Source organism: Antedon mediterranea, chromosome 9 (genome assembly GCF_964355755.1).
Source record: "Antedon mediterranea chromosome 9, ecAntMedi1.1, whole genome shotgun sequence".
In the NCBI taxonomy this organism is placed as follows: Eukaryota; Metazoa; Echinodermata; class Crinoidea; order Comatulida; family Antedonidae; genus Antedon; species Antedon mediterranea.
This window is the reverse complement of record NC_092678.1, coordinates 24004883-24024598: the sequence shown is the minus strand read 5'-3', so window position 1 is coordinate 24024598 and position 19716 is coordinate 24004883. Positions and strand designations below refer to the sequence as shown.

The following is a 19716-nucleotide window of genomic DNA, read 5'->3' as shown; positions in this document are numbered from 1 at the left end:
TTTCAAAACAACGATAGAAGAACAGTTTTTTCTCACAACGTTTTGTCCAAAAATGAGTCGTGTTTAAAAAATCATTATTTGACATATAAATTGACATTAATAATAGTTTAATTTCATGCAATAATGTCAGTGTTTAAACAATTATTTATTATTTTGTCTTACAAACCTCATCATACTTCAAACTTTTATAGACACAAACTCTCTATCATTCTTTTGGAAGACAGGTTATTCGTTTTATCCGATTCTCGAATTTTTTGCAGGCGTTTCTTTCCAAAATCCTTCTCAAGACTGTTTGCAATTGCCTATATTAAAGTATTATTCAAGTTATCACACAGTTATCATTTTAAGTAGATTCTTCATCTGAAAGACTGCGACGGGCCAATTCAGTTACTACTCTATTTGCGATTTAACTTTCCTTTTAGTTACTGTCGTGTAATTGTTGTTCATTAGCTGCTCTCCCATCTTCCTCTGCTGTTGAATCATTTCCAGTATCTTCATGGATTTCAGTATTACACAGTTGTCTAAAGTTGTCTAACTTATCTTGTGCATGTTGTTTCTAAAGAACAAGATTTGTATAATATTATTATATTATAAGAAGTTTATGTTGACATATGACGTATACAGCCTGTCTATTGTTTAGCTAGCTGTTACAGAAGGAGTTGGTTAAGCACACCAAGTTCATTAATTTTGCCTTTCTCTACACTTTTTCTTTGCTAACGATTGAAAATAAATAATAAAATAAATACAGTAATTATTTACCCAGGTAAGTTCGTTCGTGCCCACAAAATATCTTAGCCCATGAAATCAAACTTAAATGCGTAAATAATTATACCGGAATGGGCACTGTTTATGAAGAATAATTCGAACTTATAGTTTGTAGGTCTTTGTATACAAACCTTTCTTATAAGTACAGCATCATGTATTGAAGGAAAACAACAGCACTTGCTACGGTTCCTAAAGAAGCCTTGACGTTCTAGAATGTTCAATATGGTTTCTAAAACAATAAAACAAACATTGCATCAACTATTACCACAAACCATGAACAATATGTTATAGTTTATGCAAATTACTCATTACTTACTAGAAAAATCTAAGGTTTCATTTCCAAAAAGAAAATTAAGTAAAATTGGGAAAGTGTTTTCAAACGTTTTGGTTTGCTATTCTTGAGTTGAATAAAGTGAGCACATATAGGTGATTTGACGTCACTCGACTGTTGACTAATTACCTTTACAATCTGCCAATACAACGGTAATACCAATCCTACTATACATATTAATGACGTCAGCAAGCGTTCCTACTCCGACTGAATCCAAGAATGAGAAATATCCACAATCTATTACAAGAGTGTGGGTTCGAGTCCTAAGAAATCCCAGTCCAAGGTCAACTGCTTCCGGGTCATGCGACTAAGAAAAGAATGTTTATTATACTTTATATTGCAATGTGAACTCCATGAATGCCATTATTGTAGATTAAACAAATCTTCTTCCATTTCTAATCTTACACATTTAGCACAATAGTTTCTCTATACAGTTGTTTTGATAGAAACCATGACAATTTGCTAAACTAACGTTACTATTTCAGATTATTATATTTTTCTTCTTTCTTTCATAATGCGTTATTTCATTATTATATAACTGATTCTTTGTTTTGGTTTATAACGTTGCCGTACTTAATTTCATCACCAAGTTATTGTGTTAATTCTTTTTTGTTATGCCTTTTGAAACTTTCTTTTAGTGACTTAGTTAGCTTTTGAGACTTTTATTAGGGGACTTTTATAGATTTATTTTAGTAACTTGGTACATTTTGAGACCGTTTAGTTAATTAGCTACCTTTTGATACCTTTTTTAGTGACTTAGTTACTTTTTGAGACTTTCTTTTAGTTACTTAGTTGCCTTTTGAGACTTTCTTTTAGTGACTTAGTTACCTTTTGAGACTTTCTTTTAGTGACTTAGCTACCTTTCAGACTTTCTTTTAGTTACTTAGTTACCTTTTGAGACTTTCTTTTAGTTACTTAGTTGCCTTTTGAGACTTTCTTATAGTGACTTAGTTACCTTTTGAGACTTTCTTTTAGTGACTTAGCTAGCTTTTCAGACTTTCTTTTAGTGACTTAGCTACCTTTTGAGACTTTCTTTTAGTTACTTAGTTACCTTTTGAGACTTTCTTTTAGTTACTTAGTTACCTTTTGAGACTTTCTTTTAGTTACTTAGTTACCTTTTGATACCTTCTTTTAGTTACTTAGTTACCTTTTGATACCTTCTTTTAGTTACTTAGTTACCTTTTGATACCTTCTTTTAGTTACTTAGTTACCTTTTGATACCTTCTTTTAGTTACTTAGTTGCCTTTTGAGACTTTCTTTTAGTTACTTAGTTACCTTTTGAGACTTTCTTTTAGTTACTTAGTTACCTTTTGATACCTTCTTTTAGTTACTTAGTTACCTTTTGATACCTTCTTTTAGTTACTTAGTTACCTTTTGAGACTTTCTTTTAGTTACTTAGTTACCTTTTGAGACTTTCTTTTAGTTACTTAGTTACCTTTTGATACCTTCTTTTAGTTACTTAGTTACCTTTTGATACCTTCTTTTAGTTACTTAGTTACCTTTTGATACCTTCTTTTAGTTACTTAGTTACCTTTTGATACCTTCTTTTAGTTACTTAGTTGCCTTTTGAGACTTTCTTTTAGTTACTTAGTTGCCTTTTGAGACTTTCTTTTAGTTACTTAGTTGCCTTTTGATACCTTCTTTTAGTTACTTAGTTACCTTTTGATACCTTCTTTTAGTGACTTAGTTACCTTTTGAGACTTTCTTTTAGTTACTTAGTTACCTTATGAGACTTCCTTTTAGTTACTTTATTGTTCGTGTCATCTTGTTTTTGCATCGATAACTCATCTGGGTTGATTTCTGTCATTTGTACAAGGGTGTCTTTAAAATATTCGGCGTTTGCGAAGTACAATGAAGCCTTCATTTGAAATATTTTAAATCCAGGTAGAGGATAACACTAAAGATAAATAGTAAGTAAGGGTCACGTAATGAGTAATGACAGTTCAAAACTACATTTATTTTTTACTTTTCTTTATTTTTAATATATAGGATATATATATATATTTAAATCTTACCTTATCATACAGACCAACTTCCTTGTATATCTCTGTATCGACAACCTCACCTAGCATTACACATTGTGGCCTTTGCGTACGTACAACAACTGACAGAAATGAAAACCCCACCCCAACCAGTAGACCAACAGCTACTCCTAACAAACTCACGCTAAGCCACGTCACCAACCATATCGACTAGAATAATAATTATGTAATTTATTAGTATATTTTATGGACTACGTAATTGGTTGGTTTAAATCATAAATTTGTATTGAAATGAATCAAATTGAATTGCTTACCAAATCGCACCAATTTCTAGTTTTCCAGTGAACTTTGATGTCTGCTAGTTGTCGAAACATTCCAGTTAATGCTGTAATCACGATACAAGCTAGAACACACTAAACAAATCAATACAAAACTATGTTGTTATAATTCCAATGTTGGCAGTAGTGTAGTTCATATGTCGGTCATATATCATAGTCGGTTGGTCCGTCTGTCCATCATTTTCCATATATGGCATACTCTCTACGACGGCATAGTTTTCGATGTTAATATTATCAGGCATTGGTCCATACTAAGTGTTACATTAGTTATCTTGGTTGATTGGTCCGTCCATCAGTCACAATGTCTGGTGTTTTTAGTCTTTGGTATAAACTTATGTTTAAAATGTAACAGTATGATTTTTATACTTTGTATTTTTACCTTTGGTAGCGGTTCAAATAATGGACCGAGTGAGAGAAGCACAACCAACACAATTATAATTTGTACAAGGGAAGCAATCTATAGAAAAAAAAAACAAATACTGTCAATATACTGTTTTCTTATGATCGTAATTGTTGCCTCATGTCCTTTTGTGTGTGTGAATTTCGATGTTGTTTTGGTATTGTAATGCAAGTAATTAGCCTAGTTATGCGTTTACTTTAAGTAAGACAAACCTGTGATTTGGCTCCAACATTGTCAAAAATTAATGTCCTGGCAAGGGCGCCACAGCTGGTGAAACATGAGAAAAATGAAGCGAAGGCATTACCACAGCCATACGCAATAAACTCCTACAAAAATGATAAAATTGTATTTTATTTTTATTTTAGATAATATATATTATATCTTTAAGCCTCGGACAAGTTTTATTGTTTCGTGAGGTGTGTAATTTATTACATTCATCTTGTATCATTTTAGTCAATATTTTCCTTGGATTTTAATTTGTTTTTTTAAATAATTATTGTTTATCGATTATCCACATTCATTTTCCACCTTAATGTAATTCTTTGTAATATGAACCACGTTCGTTCGGTGATACGCACAAGTAGTCGCATGCGCTGTTTGCATTTTAATACGTAGTAATACAGTATTTACCTGACTTGAATCGATACGATAGTTGTTTTTGCTAGCAATGATCATTGCCTGAGATATATTCATAACGTATGAAACCAAAGCTATTACAAAGGCGTCTTTCAACAGACTTGGAAAATGTTCGATAGGAGGCACAGTTGGTTTTGGAATTCTGCAGTAAAAGTAACAATAATATTTTAGGTATAGCCTAACTATCGTCTAATAGAGTCTTGAGATCGACTTGTTATTTAGTTATTGTAGTGTTGTATACATGTCTTAGGTAGCTTACAATACATTTTAAAAAAGATGATATTTTACCCTGTTGGTACGTCACCAATAATTGGTAAACCATACTTATCATTCCATTTCAGAAAATACGACCCTAAAATTGATCCAGAAACCTACAAATAAATGAATAAAATAGAAGATAATGAATACAAAATACCATTAGACACTTTAATACTAGTAATATTAGTGGCGTTTTCGGTAGATACATGTTTCTAATTTTGTAGTATTGTATAGGCCTATAGTTTGTAGCATAACAACCGAAAGGTCGACATATTCTCAACCATACTTTTCTGCTGGAAACACATAGTGACCGCTAACTAGTTATATTTAGTTAACTTACAACAAATAGTTCAATTGGTATGGACTTTTTCTTGTATTTCTGCATTAATTCCTTGGCCACAACTAGTACCAGTAAAGAAATGACAGAAATGACAACAGCCGCTGGATTGCAGTCACGTAAACGCGAAAGGATGTCTATATACATCTGTAAAAGAAACACATTTAATCTAGAACATGATCTTACTGTTTTTAAAATATTTTTGAATTTAAATTCTTCTTTTCTATATTAGAAAGAAAACAATGAACTTCTCCCCTTCCTCCTTATCCATTTTGGTAAAAAAAAGTCTTCACTCAAGATCAAATACATTAAAAATGGTGTAAGCCTAAACCTGTAGTACCGATTCTTTTTCTTTCTCCGTTATTTTACTTTATCTTTTTTACTGGATTATTATTATTTTTGTTTTCCCTTGCACCTGGTTTTATCTGTTTGGAATGTTCTTGTTTGTATGTCATATCAAAATAATTTGAATGAAATAATTGCTTATTATATACGGTACTTTTCAATTTGGAGATTTGAAAATTATTTAGGTCTACTTACATATATCATTGCAAAAGGACCCTGTTTTGCAGTTACTTCCAAACCGAATAAATATTTGAATTGACTTGCAAGAATATGGAAAGATGCCCCTGTAGTAAATCCACGTAGTATTGGTCTTGACAGATACATTGTGATGAAGCCTAATCGAAATATCCCCATCACTACCTGAAACCAATCATTGATTTTTAACTATATTAGGCCATCATTTAATGTTCGTTGAGGTGGAAATTCTCTAGATTATTTTTCTTTAGATTAAGCTCTGTTCCAACTATGGTTTCACGTACAGTAAGGCGCAACGCAAGCGAGTTGATCAAAGAGACAAGCGACAGTTTGGATTGTCCATTGCTTGTAATTGGTTAAATTAGTTGCGTTTAGTTAACTGTAGTTCCTTAATTGCGTCCTAGTGGAAACCAAGCATTAGGTGCGAGGTATGCCGCGGGTATCCCTCGCCTGTACATTCTAAACACTCCCTTAATTTTGGCTCATACTTGTATGATTCCAACAAGCAAACACAATGTCGTGTGAACTTTCAACCATTCCATCTGGCGTAAGTCATCAGGCGATTGAGATCCGCCAGTGTCTATAGAAAGTGCGTCGAAATCAACGTCGACAAGTATCTTTTCAACTGCGTTCGCCGCCATGATACTTATAATGGCAAACGTACCTACAGATTGAAAACATATTTTAGTAACATAGTTGAACATTTGATTTTGGTAGGCGTACATTTTGGTATACCCACCCAGTGTGAAATTTGCTTCTATACGAATATGTACTTCGGCCGAAATGATATAAGTGGTACATTGTGCGCCGTGTAAAGGTTGATAGGCCCTATTTTTTGTACGGTCACGTAAACTATGTTTGTGACGTCTGTGTGATTATGAAATTGATTCAATACAGTACCGTTATTAAATATTCAGCTTACCAACGGAAAGATGGTGAGATGTTCCCATCAAAATATACACAATAACGGGAAAGAAAGCAACGTAAAGGCCATACACCGGGGGAAGATTTGCATTTAAAGAAAATGCCATACCTAGAAAATGAATTATAAAAAAATATGTCGCCTAATTAAAAATTCAAGAAATTGTATTGTTCCACATAAATGGAAATTCACTTTTTTTACTAATTAAAACGATAAAAATACAAAGTAGCAAAAACGATACAATTGACAACAAGATAAGGTAAAATGTTTAAATACAGTTAAAAACGATTAGAAATGAGGCCTATAGCATGATTTCCTAACATTTGAATTATACATAGAATGCTATTTACAGCATCAGGGTTTTCTAAGTTATAGGTCAATGGTTCACAAAGTACTTCCTACAAGTTCTACAAATGACTTCCCATTCTAAAAAAAACAAAACGTTAGCATGGTATAGATTGATACCATACAAATGTTCTATGTTGATTATACATGCCAATAATAGGTCTATGTATGCCAATAATACCCAATAATAGGTCTATAATAAATGTTAGTATGGCAGTTTCGTTTACAAATCGTTCCTGCCATTTTATATTCTTTAGAAAGGTATTGATTTTGTTCTGAATGTAAGCCAGCTTTTGACCTTGGTTTATACAAATAGTATAACAATGTAAAGTTTAGTATTTAAATGTGTATTCAAAATATTTGTGAAAGGCCTTCTGTGTACTGAACCATGATCGTTTAAAGGTGATTTTAGGCTCCTGTTCGACTCCTTCAATTTGTATGGCCTACTATATATTATTCTAGGAAAAACACAATCAGTCATATATACATTTAAGACTTACTCTGAGGCACGCAAAAAATCCCAACAGTCAGTCCTCCTAATATATCGCCGAGAATATAATCCTTCAATTTGTACTGTGGAAGCCATTTTAAAATTGGAAACAGCTGCCAAATAAGATTCAATAAAACGTTCTTGTTTATTCTGACGTTTTTCAGCCATGTTTTGTGATGCTGAGATTTAGTAGTAGTTTTATACTTTTCTTCGAAGGATAGCGTTGTAAAGGCGTATCGTTGCAGGTTGATAGTTGCTGGTATACCTGTCTTATCGTCTGCTAAAGTATTGTCTGCTACATTAGGTCTATTATCTACATCCTCACCGTCTATTGCTGCTGATGCTGATTCAGTACAAACTTCGCATTCTTCAATATTCACACTCTTGTTATTTTCTACATAACCTGTTTCCGATGAAAGTTCATTCATGCTGTCGTCGTTACTCGTCCAACGTAGATCTGTTCATTACTACCAATATCACTACATTTAACCATGGAGGAAATCCTCCATGATTTAACCTTGATTGTTTTTATCAATATGCATATGCCGTGCAGTTGCTGGTACGCATATCAATGTTGACACAATCTACAACTTCAAATGATTGTTATCCACCACAAAGATTATAACATATAATCTACCGATAGTGGGTTCATTGAGCAAAATACATACCAATCTATGGGTCCTTTGTTTCTGTACTTATTCTTACCAAGAGAGAGTTGTATTGATAGCTTTAGTAACGCAACCTTTGCATTCAAGTATGTATATCGGTACATGCTCACAAAGCGTTCGGTGTTGTGATAGCTACCGCGTAATTTAAGTGGATATCGGGTGTGTTAACGTTATATATATTAGGAGTGTGGATTGCGTATATCGGTACATTTCAGAATGAATTTCAGTCGAGTCAGATTTTTGAATAAATTATAGTTAAAAATAAATAAAAAAACAAAACACAAAATGAATTAATTCGTCTATGCAAGCTTTATTTTATTTTTAAAGATTATCATATATTACAGGTTTAGAAATGAATGCAATCTTCTTTTCAGTTAACCTGAATACCACGAAATATGCATTCTATGAACTAATGCTAATTACAGTAATAAACTTAAGTAACAAATGATCCTACTATCACATCACCAGACTATAAAGCGTTGACAGCAATCGGCAATAGTTAATGAAAGCATGACAAATGAACACAACTATTTCTTTAGTGCATGATTAAAGTAAGTAAATAAGGCCTATTTTTAATGTACCATGTCCGTTACATTATTTTGTAAGCAATACTATGAATAATAAAATTCCAATCAACCTATTAAAACTAGTAATCAACTTTATTTTATTTTTAAATATTATCATAATTACTTGTTTAAAAATAATTTTTCTACAATGAATACAATCTTCTTTAACCTGTATGAAAATACTACGAAATATGCATTCTATGAACTAATGCTTAACTAACTAATAAACTTAAGTAACAGATTATTATACCATATACCAGACAAAGTGATAAGCGTTAACAACAGTAATACAACAAAAGGTAAGTAAATTAGACCTATTTATTAATATTATGTATAACATCCGTAAAATTATTGTAAGCAATACTGGATACATAATAACACTCCAATTCAACCTATTGAAACTAGTAATCCAAAATGCTAATTACATTATAACTGTAATTAAATCATTATTAGAATAGTTAAAACGGACAATAATAGGTAATATTATGATATAGTTAAAATAAATAACGCAAAGCAAAATTATACAGTTAAATCAAATACAATACAATAATACAGTTTCTTTAAGGTTACCCGCTATCATACGACAGCGACAATAATCAAACAAATGTAATTTTTATTATCGGATTCCTTGTTAGACCCAAATTTACAATACGGTCGTCAAATATTTTGATCAATACAAGGTATTTTTCAGTATATTGTCACATACTGATATACTATTTTACTAAAATATTAATACAATAAACGTTTTCAATTTGTAATATATATCATTGTTATCCAATTTTTAAATTGGAAACTCTCCAATAGGTACGCTTTAACACAGATTGCTTATTTATCTGAATTCTTATAATGTAATTTACTAAACCAAAACTATCACATATCGTTATTGTCAAAATGTAAAATAATAATAAAATGAACAATAATAATTAGGCCTATTACATATTCACATTTTGAATTATAAATGTCTGATACTTATTTAAGTAACAGATGCTAGTAATTACCGGTATTATAGCATATAAATAAATACAGGAAATGAATTAATAATTAAAAGAAACAATATCTGACTAACAAACAATTTTTTATTTTAAGCGTAAACATTTTTCATCATTTTATTTTATTTTTATTTTATTTTATTCAATTAAAACCAACAGCGATAAATACCGCCACTAACAGGTTTGAAACATAAAACAATACAACATCAAAAACGGTTAACAATAAAATACAGATAAAATATATAAATATATATATAAAACATAGATTGGCATGCCATAAAAAATTTCAATTAAAACAGGTTATGCAGACTGTTCAAGAAGTGAACACATCATCGTCCTCTTAAAATAACCAAGTCTATCATTAAAAATATCGATATGATTGCTATTTAGATTATTAAATGTATAAGGTAGTCTATGAAAAAGTCCCCTCTTAGTACAGTCGACACGGCTAAAAGGAATATGCAATAAATGTCTATTTCGTGTACGACCAGGAACATTTAAACTAAATAGTGAAATTAATGAACAGTCATATTTAGAATTTAAAATTCTTAGGGTAAAATAATCTTTATAGTTTTGGGCCTTGATAAATAATTATTTTTCTGGCGAAGTAAGAAGAAATTGAGGAACCATAAAGTTTAATTAGTTCTTAGGTCTTGTGCTTCTAGGGTACATTATTGGTTTAAAGTTTATGATATTTGATAATCTAGGCTACGATAGAAAAAGATCGGAATCAAATTATAATAAATACAATTCATACAACTTATAAACATCAAAATGTTAAGTTTGCTTAAACAAAGGCGCAGAAGGTCACCTAATTAGTAATAATACACATTGAATACACCAGTTCTGTTTACCAAATCGCATATCAAATTGAGGATTCCTTTCACAAAGAAATAATTGAAAGGTAAAAAAGCAGCTTTAAGCTGTCACCAAACCTACATGCATTTATTGAAATAAAAACAAGACAAAAAATGAATCAAATACGGATTGCATTCCAATGTTATTTTGTTTTGATAACCATTAGAATATTTGAGTAAGTAAGATATTTACTTAATAGTCTTGGAAATTGTCACATTCTATTCGAATAGGCCTGCCACGATTGCATGGGCAATTATAGTACTTAGTATTTGGTTTGTCTAAGGCTGAGTATTCAAATGTTAAATTGCATTCTTTACATTTGATACGTTTAACTTCGCATACGTTGTAGGCTTTTAATCCATGATTCATAGTAAATGCAAGGTTGAAAGCAACTGGGTTTTGGTTAAACCTTTCGCCATAAAGTTTTTCATGAATTGGATCGAATGATACACTAATGGGATTAGTCATTGCTCCTACTGTTTTTGACATTAAATTAATGCGTCCGCTCACTCGTTTGCTTGAGTCGACAATGTGACCATATTGGACATCTAGTAACGGTATTACCGTAGCACTTTTCCAAAACACTGTATTACTTTGGGATTTTAACTTAAGGGTGCGATGCTCAACCAATCGACTAATACCGTCACCTTTGCCTATCCACTCTAGTGCTAATCCTGGTGTACTGACAACGGTGTTTATCTTTTGAAGATCTTGAAGTAAGTTCTTCGCTATTTTAAAGTTTGCTGATAAGCCAGGCTGTCGGTTTACCCCAATGCCAAGTAGCAGATTAAGAGCAAACATATAATACACTGCCCGTGGTGATTTTTGATTTTCCGCGTACCATTTCTGAACGTAACCAATTACCTTTTCTATAGTGTATGTTGGCTTGCATAAAGGTGATCGGATTGCTCGAATCCAACTTATTGCGTCATAATCAAGACTGTAATCAGTTGTATGCTCCTCACATATCTGGTTGATATTAGCTTCATGTAATTGTACGATCTTCTTAACATCGTCGGGAGAGGTTACCATGTCGATACTAGTAATCTGTTTATGACTTCTGTATTTTAATTTGTAAGCTGTAATTTTACTTCGTCGGTTCCGAACACTATTTTCGTCACTCCACATCTTCAGAGCATTTTCGACTCCTTTAAACACAAGGTGAAACCTATTGACATTCTCAGAAAATGCAGAGCCATATTCTTCGTCAAAAATGTCGTTCCATTCTAATATCAACATTTCACATTTTGAAAAACACTCCCTAACCAGTTCTTTGGACGAATGGGAAGCTTCTTTGCGTTTCAGAAATTCTTCGATTGATAACCCGATTGAGAAGCAGCGGTCTTTAATAAATTCAATAAAAGTCAGTCTTGCAGATAACTCGCCGTTGTAACCGTACGTTTGTCCGCGGCCTTGTAGTACATATTTTCTACATTTAATGAAATTATCAATTGCCAACTGTGTACTTTCCACACACTTTTCTAAAGTCTCATGATCTTGTGAATCTGTTGCATCTCCAATGATACTTCTTACATCGTAATTATAAGCACAACCTAACATGTGAAACATGTTACTGAGTTCCTTATTATGTTGATCACCATCAGTTAGTTTTATCTCTTCTTGTAGATCAATAGCTTTCGTAATACATTCGATAGCTTTAGGTATTTCGTTTTGTCTACACATACAATAGAATCGACCAAGATGTGCCCATCCACTCGCATACTGTGGGAAACAATCAATAAGTTTTCGCAGGACTTCCAAACGCTCTTCATAAGGTGATTCGGAAGGAATGTCAGACATTAATCTTGACAATTTTGGTTTTATCTTCTTTTTCTGGTTGACGTCGTCGTTTTCGGAATTGCGAATAATGATCATGGAGGAGAATACATTCATAACGTCTTCACACTTGATCTTATTATTGATTGTGTTAGAAGCAGCTTCTATCAAGTCACATGTCAGTTTGCCAATTTTTCTTTTTGCATCAATTGAAAGGTTTTCTTCACCTGTAGCTCCTTCGCTTTGTCCTAACAATTGCTCCAATATCTCTCTTGCTATAGCATAATGTGTTATCCTCCACTTCTTGATTCCATTTTTAGACGTCTCAATGATAAATTTCTCTCCTTTTATATTTTCAAGTGTAACTACCGATTTCTTGCTAACTCTAAGCATTTCTGCAAAGAATTGAGCAGGAATAGATGCATGGCCATAGTAATAGGCCAATGCAAGAAAAGAGACTACTCGTTGCCATCCACAAAGTTGCTTTGTGGGATCATACTCAAGATAGCCTTTGACATACGAATGTACACCCTTATATTTCTCTTCATAGGCAGCCAGACCAAACTCAAAAACATGCACATCATTTTTGTTCACACTCGTCGCCACATCCGTAAGTGCTAACCTCTGTTTATCGCTGGTATACCTTAAGAATGCAAAAAGAATGTTTGCTGCTTCTTTTTCAGATACCTTTCCAGTGAGATAAAAACGATCTTTTGTACTCCGTATTTTTGATACAGTTCGTTGTACGAGAAGAATGACAACTATACAGTTTTCCAATATTTTCAGAAGTTGCCGGCAGAAAATGTTATCACTACCATCTAACAATACGACAATGGGAAGAAGAGTGTGCTGATACAAAAACTCAATTCTTTTAGAAAGTGCTTTGATGTCGTGTGAGGATGTGGCATTTACACAAGGAGCTTTGTTTGATAAATGTATTTCCCACAGAACCCTTCTACCAAGAGTGGTTCCACCGGATCCAGGGTCGTGATAGAGCTCAATGATTCCCGATTTAGACTCTCTGATATTATTGACCACTGCTGATTTGATTGTATCCGTTAGATCTCTGGTTGCATCATATCCTCCTATCTTTAGTTCATTCCATGTCAAAACGCCTCCACGATGGAATTCAAACCCCAACTTCTCGTCGTCTACTTCATTTTCTACTCGGTAGTCATGATTCAGATAAAGCACTTCAACACACACTTTTAACCACAATGCGTCTTTAGGCTGAATTTCTAGGATTTGATGAGGTTTTCCCCGTGGTAATTGAAAGTCTTTATATTTATGACTTGACTTTTCAATTGTATGTGATTGCTTGATAGCTTCACAAACAGTCTCGAGAGATATGTCGGAAATAATGGTGTTGTCATCATCCTGACTTACGGCATGCTTTAACTCTGAGATCTCGTCTGCAGTCCTGTCGTTACAGCATAATATCAGCTTGTAAGAGCCGGCTAATTTAACGTCAACAGAAAATAGTAAACGTGATAGATATTTGGGACTCGTTTTGCCATACCAAAGAACCAGTGCAGTTAAAGGAATTCTTGATGCGCAGTATTCTGCTAATTGTGTACAGTTCATGTCGAACGATCCACTAGCTTTAGTTTTCCAAGAAGCAAAATCTTGAAGCACATGTTCTTGCTCAATAGTGTTTCCCAATGGAAAATACCAATTAGTAGATCTGGTATTTAGGTCGACAGGCTGATTTGTCCAAGTTGTTTTATTCAATACCGTATCTAAAATATCTTGGCATTCTTTTAAAATCCCAGATTTTGGACTGTTGATGTCAAAGTCGAAAACTTTCACCCAATTTACACAACCTATATCACTAATGTTATTGTTAGCGTCGCTGTGTGCGTCTAATGGACAGTCAGTTATTAGGACAAATGCCCTAGTTTTCATGAAATTATCTGTATACTCCAGAAACTGCTTAACTTGAGAACCTTCTTGTTTTGATGTCGATGTTGAAGTATGCGTACGTGAACTTCCAAACCAATTGTGAATATCATCAAGAAACTGTCCATCAGCATATTTTGTTTCACCTTTCGATCGGACCAATACTAAGTCAGGCATCCAACTTGTATCTGGATTTGGAAGTCTCATCTTTGTTACGCATGGTTCAGTTTTAGCCTTGTCTTCATTATGTCGTACAATAAAAACACCAAAGCACGTCTTGGTTGACTGACCTTTAATGCATATAGATTTTTCGGTGTAAACAAAATCCGGTTTGTAGTTGAAATAGTTTTCATCGAAGTGTGCGTTATAAAATGAATTGTCTCGCCTGTCTTCTTCTTGTATACCAACAAATTCATTATCAGTGGTAACATCGTTCTCAAAATTTTCGTTAACACCAATTACAATATGTGCATCTCCACGATGTGGTGTGTTCCACATGCTTACAATATCCTCCATGAATGCCTTTTTATTTTCAATGTACTCACTTGGGTTTTGTTTGAATTTTACAACGTCAGACTGTACTCTTTGAAGTAACGCCCGTAGGGTATCTTCTGAAAACGATTTTTGATCTTCTTTTACCATTGCTGCCTTTTCTGTTTTCTTTTCTGAAATTGCAACAGTTTCTCATAAAAAGGCAATAGCATGTTAATGGATAATAATACAATTTTCCAATTATATGAAAGAGCAGAATAATTTGGATATGTGTAACAGCAGCTATTTGAGGAATACCGTGTTTAAGTGGAGAAAGAAGAGACTAAAAATAATAAAACAAACTCCCAATATACGGTACCTTTAGTTACAAATGCGTCAATTTTGTCTGAGATTCCTTTCAATTTGTTCGTTGTAAGAGCCTCCTTTAGTCGGCCAGTGGTGGCGTCCTTACCCATGCAATTCTTCCATTTCATTAAAGCTTGATACTTGATCTCTTGTAGGTCATTGGGGGCTTTATGCTCAATTTCCTCGATTCTTGTCTCAATGTTAAATGATTTATCTTTTAAAGTTATATACTCTTTCATCAATGACCTAAATACGTTTTTCCATTCGTTTCTTGGTAGTTCCCTCGCCACTTCCATCAACACGCCATTAGGAACTGAAAGAAGTAAAGAAAGAATAATCTTTATTTTATTCCAATTTTACAAAACAAGTAGATCATTGTGGGTAGAAATAATAGTTCGGAGCCTATTTAAAAAAAACAAGTTTTGAATGTTTTTATATGTTTTAACACACAATTAATTAATTGAATTTAAAAACACAAGTTTATACCTTCTTCATGCTTAATCTCTGTCTTGTCACGGTTTCCAACCTGAGGTATCGTTTTTCTAGGTTGGCTATCTTTGGATATGAAAAACAAAATCGTTTTGCAGGTATTACAATCTAATTGGTTTTTTATCTGTCATCACCACAATGTGGCAATATCATAGTTGTATAATAAAGACATGGGTAACATGGTTCGAGTAATAGCCAGTTTTATACTTATGGTAAGTTTATTTATATTTATAGTAAGTCTGTTTCTATACATTAAAAAACTCAATATATCTCCATTTTAAAAAAAGGTGTTAAAAACTTGAACCAATAATTGTTTTTTAATCAATAAACACGAAGATACAACGGAGTGAAACCTACCTCTTCCTCTCCCTCTTCCTCTTCCTTTTTCCTTGTCACTTTTATTCATGTTTTAGTTGAATTAGTATTTCTAATGAAAATAAATATTAATATTACATAGCCTATGTAAATACGTGAACGTGATTGGTTGAAACTGCATCACATGACTACCGCTGCGAGGATCGTAAATAGTATATATCCTCGAGAACGATGATATTGATTGAGCAATTTTCGCGTCCCTGTCACTAATCATATACATTCTCGAGTACGATGATATTGACTGTGTAATTTTCGTGTGGCAAGTATTATTTTCGACAAACATTGCAAAATTTTTCTGACCATGGCTTGGAACACACGAAATGATATATATAATACAATTCCTTCTCAAACTTAATTTACTCATTACTCGTATTTAATCTGTCTCAGTTTTCTTAAATTTTTTTTTTTCTGTAATTTTGTTCTCATGTCTTTCTTTTTTTTTTGTATTTATATTTAAGTGTGTATGTATTATTTTTCACTGTAAACTTGTTGCACATCTCATTGAGACTGTGCCTCTGATTTAAAAGAGATACAATAAAAGTTCAGTTCAGTTCAACACTCGCGTTTGCCGATAAATAAATAAAAGTCATCTGCTGGGTCTTGAACTCGCGATTAAATTGTCACTCCATCACAAGACAACGCGTCATGCGCTGCGCCACGGAACTTGCTTCACGAAATTAGTCATCTAAACTATTTAAACTATGCATACATAGCGCCCTCATTTATTTTTAGTCCTCCCTAGATGTGATGAAACACCGTTTGTGATTGGTTAATACTCACAGTAGTAACGGGTACGCGCGCGACGCACTGAACATCTGGTGATTCGGCTCGAAAGAAGACGAATTATTATTTATTCGGCCTACCTGATAATATTATTATTATTAATGTAGGCTTATTGATGGAAATTCTTCTGTTATTATTTAAACGACCTAGGCTAGTGAATATGTTATTGTCAATGAATCATTAATTAGTAATTATCTGTATATTATTCTTCGAAAGGTAAGGTGTCTGGGCAGCTTGTTTACATACAATACAAAAAGGAGGCCTACCTAGCCTAGCTACCCGACCCAGCAGATATTCTACTTGTTGTTGGCTATGTAATATAACAGATATCGCCTTTTATATCGGTAAAATATAAGATTAGACATCCCCTCGGGAATGATATTAAGTTCTTGGGAATTATATATTTCCCTCAGCTGGCGCTTCGGGAAATATATATTCCCTCGAACATAATACCATTCCCTCGGGGATGTCTAATCTTATATTTAACCTCAAGCAGTCAATATCTGTATAATATAATTATACATACTGTATATACAGATTGGCTTGTCATTTGAAAATGTATTTTTAGCAAGATTTGATTTTAAGAGGGTCCTACACAACAATCTCCCCTAGAAAGAAAAACAATTGTTAGTTAAGCTTATTTGCATTGCATAACAAGTGAATGTAAATTTTATGTAATTGGTATGGCGATCTAGCTTTCCATGGTTGAACTTGGTCGAAATATTTCGGTGACCGATGTTCACAATGAAGGATGTAGGTGGGGTCGCCACAGACACTACCGAAACTACAGTAGGCCAAATGTATTACTCTCTTTAATTACTGGTAATGACAAAATGATGGGTGCCTTTTTTAATGAACGGATACTTACATGATTCATATTAGTCCAAACTAGTAGGTTTAGTGTTATAGAAATAACTAGGTTTATATAATAATAATAGGCTATGTTTGAATATAGCCTACCTCTAATTGTTTAATTAACGATTTAAGATCCTTTAAAATTTAAACACTTTATATATATATACGTCTCTAATAATATAATAACACATTGTGTTATTGAAAACACAGTATTGATTTGGTGCAATAGACCATGACGTTTTCCTCCATGAATAGACAAAGCAATGTATTGCGCTTTATTTACAAGTTAGAATTTCCCAAGCTTTTATCTAGGCCTAAACAACGGATTCCCTAAAAAACAATAGTTTGTTAAATTCGTGACGTACAATCTGATATGAGTGTTGACAAAGTGCGAGGCAGCGAGGCACGCGAGGCATGCCAAATATTTGTGCGAGGCATCATTTTATCATTTCCAAAAGTGCGAGGCATGCGAGGCATATAGTTTACAATTTCAAAAAGGTGCGAGGCATATCTTAACGTGCTATTATGCTATATTATAGGCCTAATAATCAATCGATACAAGCGTATCTAAATAGATTCGTGTATACACTCATCATGTTGTTTATTTTTATGTAACGATTGTTTTTTCATTCAAGTCATATCGTGTCAAATTTTACTTTTACAAAAGTGCCCAAACTACGGTTCAAAAATCTGAACGACAGTCTTCAACTTTCGATAAACAATAATTGTTATAGCGACACACTCATCAAATGACTGCAATGTTTGTTGGCATTTCGAGCGTGTTCACTCACATATCTCTCGAACATAGCAGAGTGAAAATAATATTTTGTCACACCCCTAGATCCGGTAGACCCGAGAGATGGAAAATCCCTCTTTACTATTTAGCAGGTAGCGGAATGATTCAGCCCTCAGCTCAGAGGATTGTGGTGCATTCCCCTCCTATAGCACGTGGTTTCAGCAGCAACGCACAGACTTCTCTCTGAGCGGCGTGCCAAAGACATTTTTGACATTCCATTCTCTAGGAACAACACGTGTACCTCTCTCGCAAATAAGGTGAACAGCGATTGCCAGGACAAGTTCAATAACTGGCGGTGAATAAAAGGTAACTGATATGCCGATCAAATAACATGCCGCAAAGAAAAAAATTGCGACAGAATTCTGGAGCGCGTGTGAAAAAAGACTTACGTCCGACAATTGTAATACTAGGCCTAAAATTAAACTTTAGCTAATATGCTTAGCCCTAACCTAGATAAGAGGCCTATGTAGAAAATAATTTAATCAATTTTGATATAATAATAATTGGTGTAATATTTAATAATGATACACTATTCCTGTTTTAGTAAGCTAGGTATATTACGAACGATTTTTATTTATTGTTGTCCATGTACGTACTAATAAACCTGGCGCTAGTTTCCTTCGCTTGTATTTTTACTCCAAATTTGATAACTAACTTTATCGTGTGAATACCACACCTTAGAAGTATACCTCATGAGTACTTTAATGAAAGAATCACATAAAAAGTAACAAATAAATCCTTAAATTAATGATTTTACAGGCGTGTTTCTCGCACACTGTTCGCGAATTTCACTTATTCAATGTTCAATATTTTTGTTTCTATGGAGCGCCAAAAGAGCAACGATAATAGAGGACTAAAACTCAGTGGAATGCGTCAATTTCTCATGCATTTATTGGTGAAAAACACGTTTCATTTCAATATATTTGTTAATTTGTCAATAAAAATGTTGTAATATGTTACTGCTGATACTGTTCTGTTTTCAAAGAATAATAATCGATCCTAAATCAACATCACTACCTAGTCTAGACCTAGGACATCCTACTAAGGATATTATGATGAATTTTTCTATTTTATTCTTTAAAAGGTTAACGAAACCGTGTACATTATCAACAGTAACATTTTTCCTTACTGACAGTGACAAAATCTATTGAAATTGTACTTGATTTTCACCAAATAATGCGTTAAATATAAATGGATTCCACAGAGTTTTTAGCCCTCTAATTAATTTTGCTCTTTTGGCGTTCCATAGAAACCAAAATATTGAACATTGAGTGTGCGAAATGCGAGAAAAACAACGTCTGTAAAATCACCAATTTAATGGATTTATTGTTACTTTTATGTGATTTTTCTTCATTAAAGTAGGCCTACTAATTCTAAGCTGTGGTATTCAGGATAAAGTTGGTTAAAATACAAGGCAGGTGCAAAAGGAAACTAGCCTAGCGGGCCTAGGCCTAGGCTACTTCAATTTCGGTGATTTCCTG

At 33.3% G+C, this 19716-nt stretch overlaps 2 protein-coding genes across 2 annotated transcripts; both read right to left on the bottom strand.

Moving 5' to 3' along the window:
- Window positions 1-40: 40 nt before the first annotated feature.
- Window positions 41-7924, bottom strand: LOC140058406 (sulfate anion transporter 1-like). The gene is made up of 15 exons (XM_072103996.1): window positions 7355-7924; window positions 6510-6620; window positions 6076-6251; window positions 5588-5752; window positions 5051-5194; window positions 4741-4823; window positions 4447-4594; window positions 4029-4142; window positions 3796-3873; window positions 3393-3491; window positions 3112-3288; window positions 2820-2993; window positions 1226-1403; window positions 897-994; window positions 41-556 (listed from the first exon to the last, which is right to left on the bottom strand). Exons 1-15 carry the CDS (start codon window positions 7770-7772, stop codon window positions 419-421), a joined length of 2301 nt encoding a protein of 766 aa, XP_071960097.1. The 5' UTR covers window positions 7773-7924; the 3' UTR covers window positions 41-418.
- A 387-nt stretch (window positions 7925-8311) lies between these two features.
- Window positions 8312-15849, bottom strand: LOC140058345 (uncharacterized). Its single transcript, XM_072103907.1, has 4 exons — window positions 15784-15849; window positions 15424-15492; window positions 14951-15250; window positions 8312-14765 (listed from the first exon to the last, which is right to left on the bottom strand). Exons 1-4 carry the CDS (start codon window positions 15830-15832, stop codon window positions 10618-10620), a joined length of 4566 nt encoding a protein of 1521 aa, XP_071960008.1. The 5' UTR covers window positions 15833-15849; the 3' UTR covers window positions 8312-10617.
- Between the last annotated feature and the right edge of the window lie 3867 nt (window positions 15850-19716).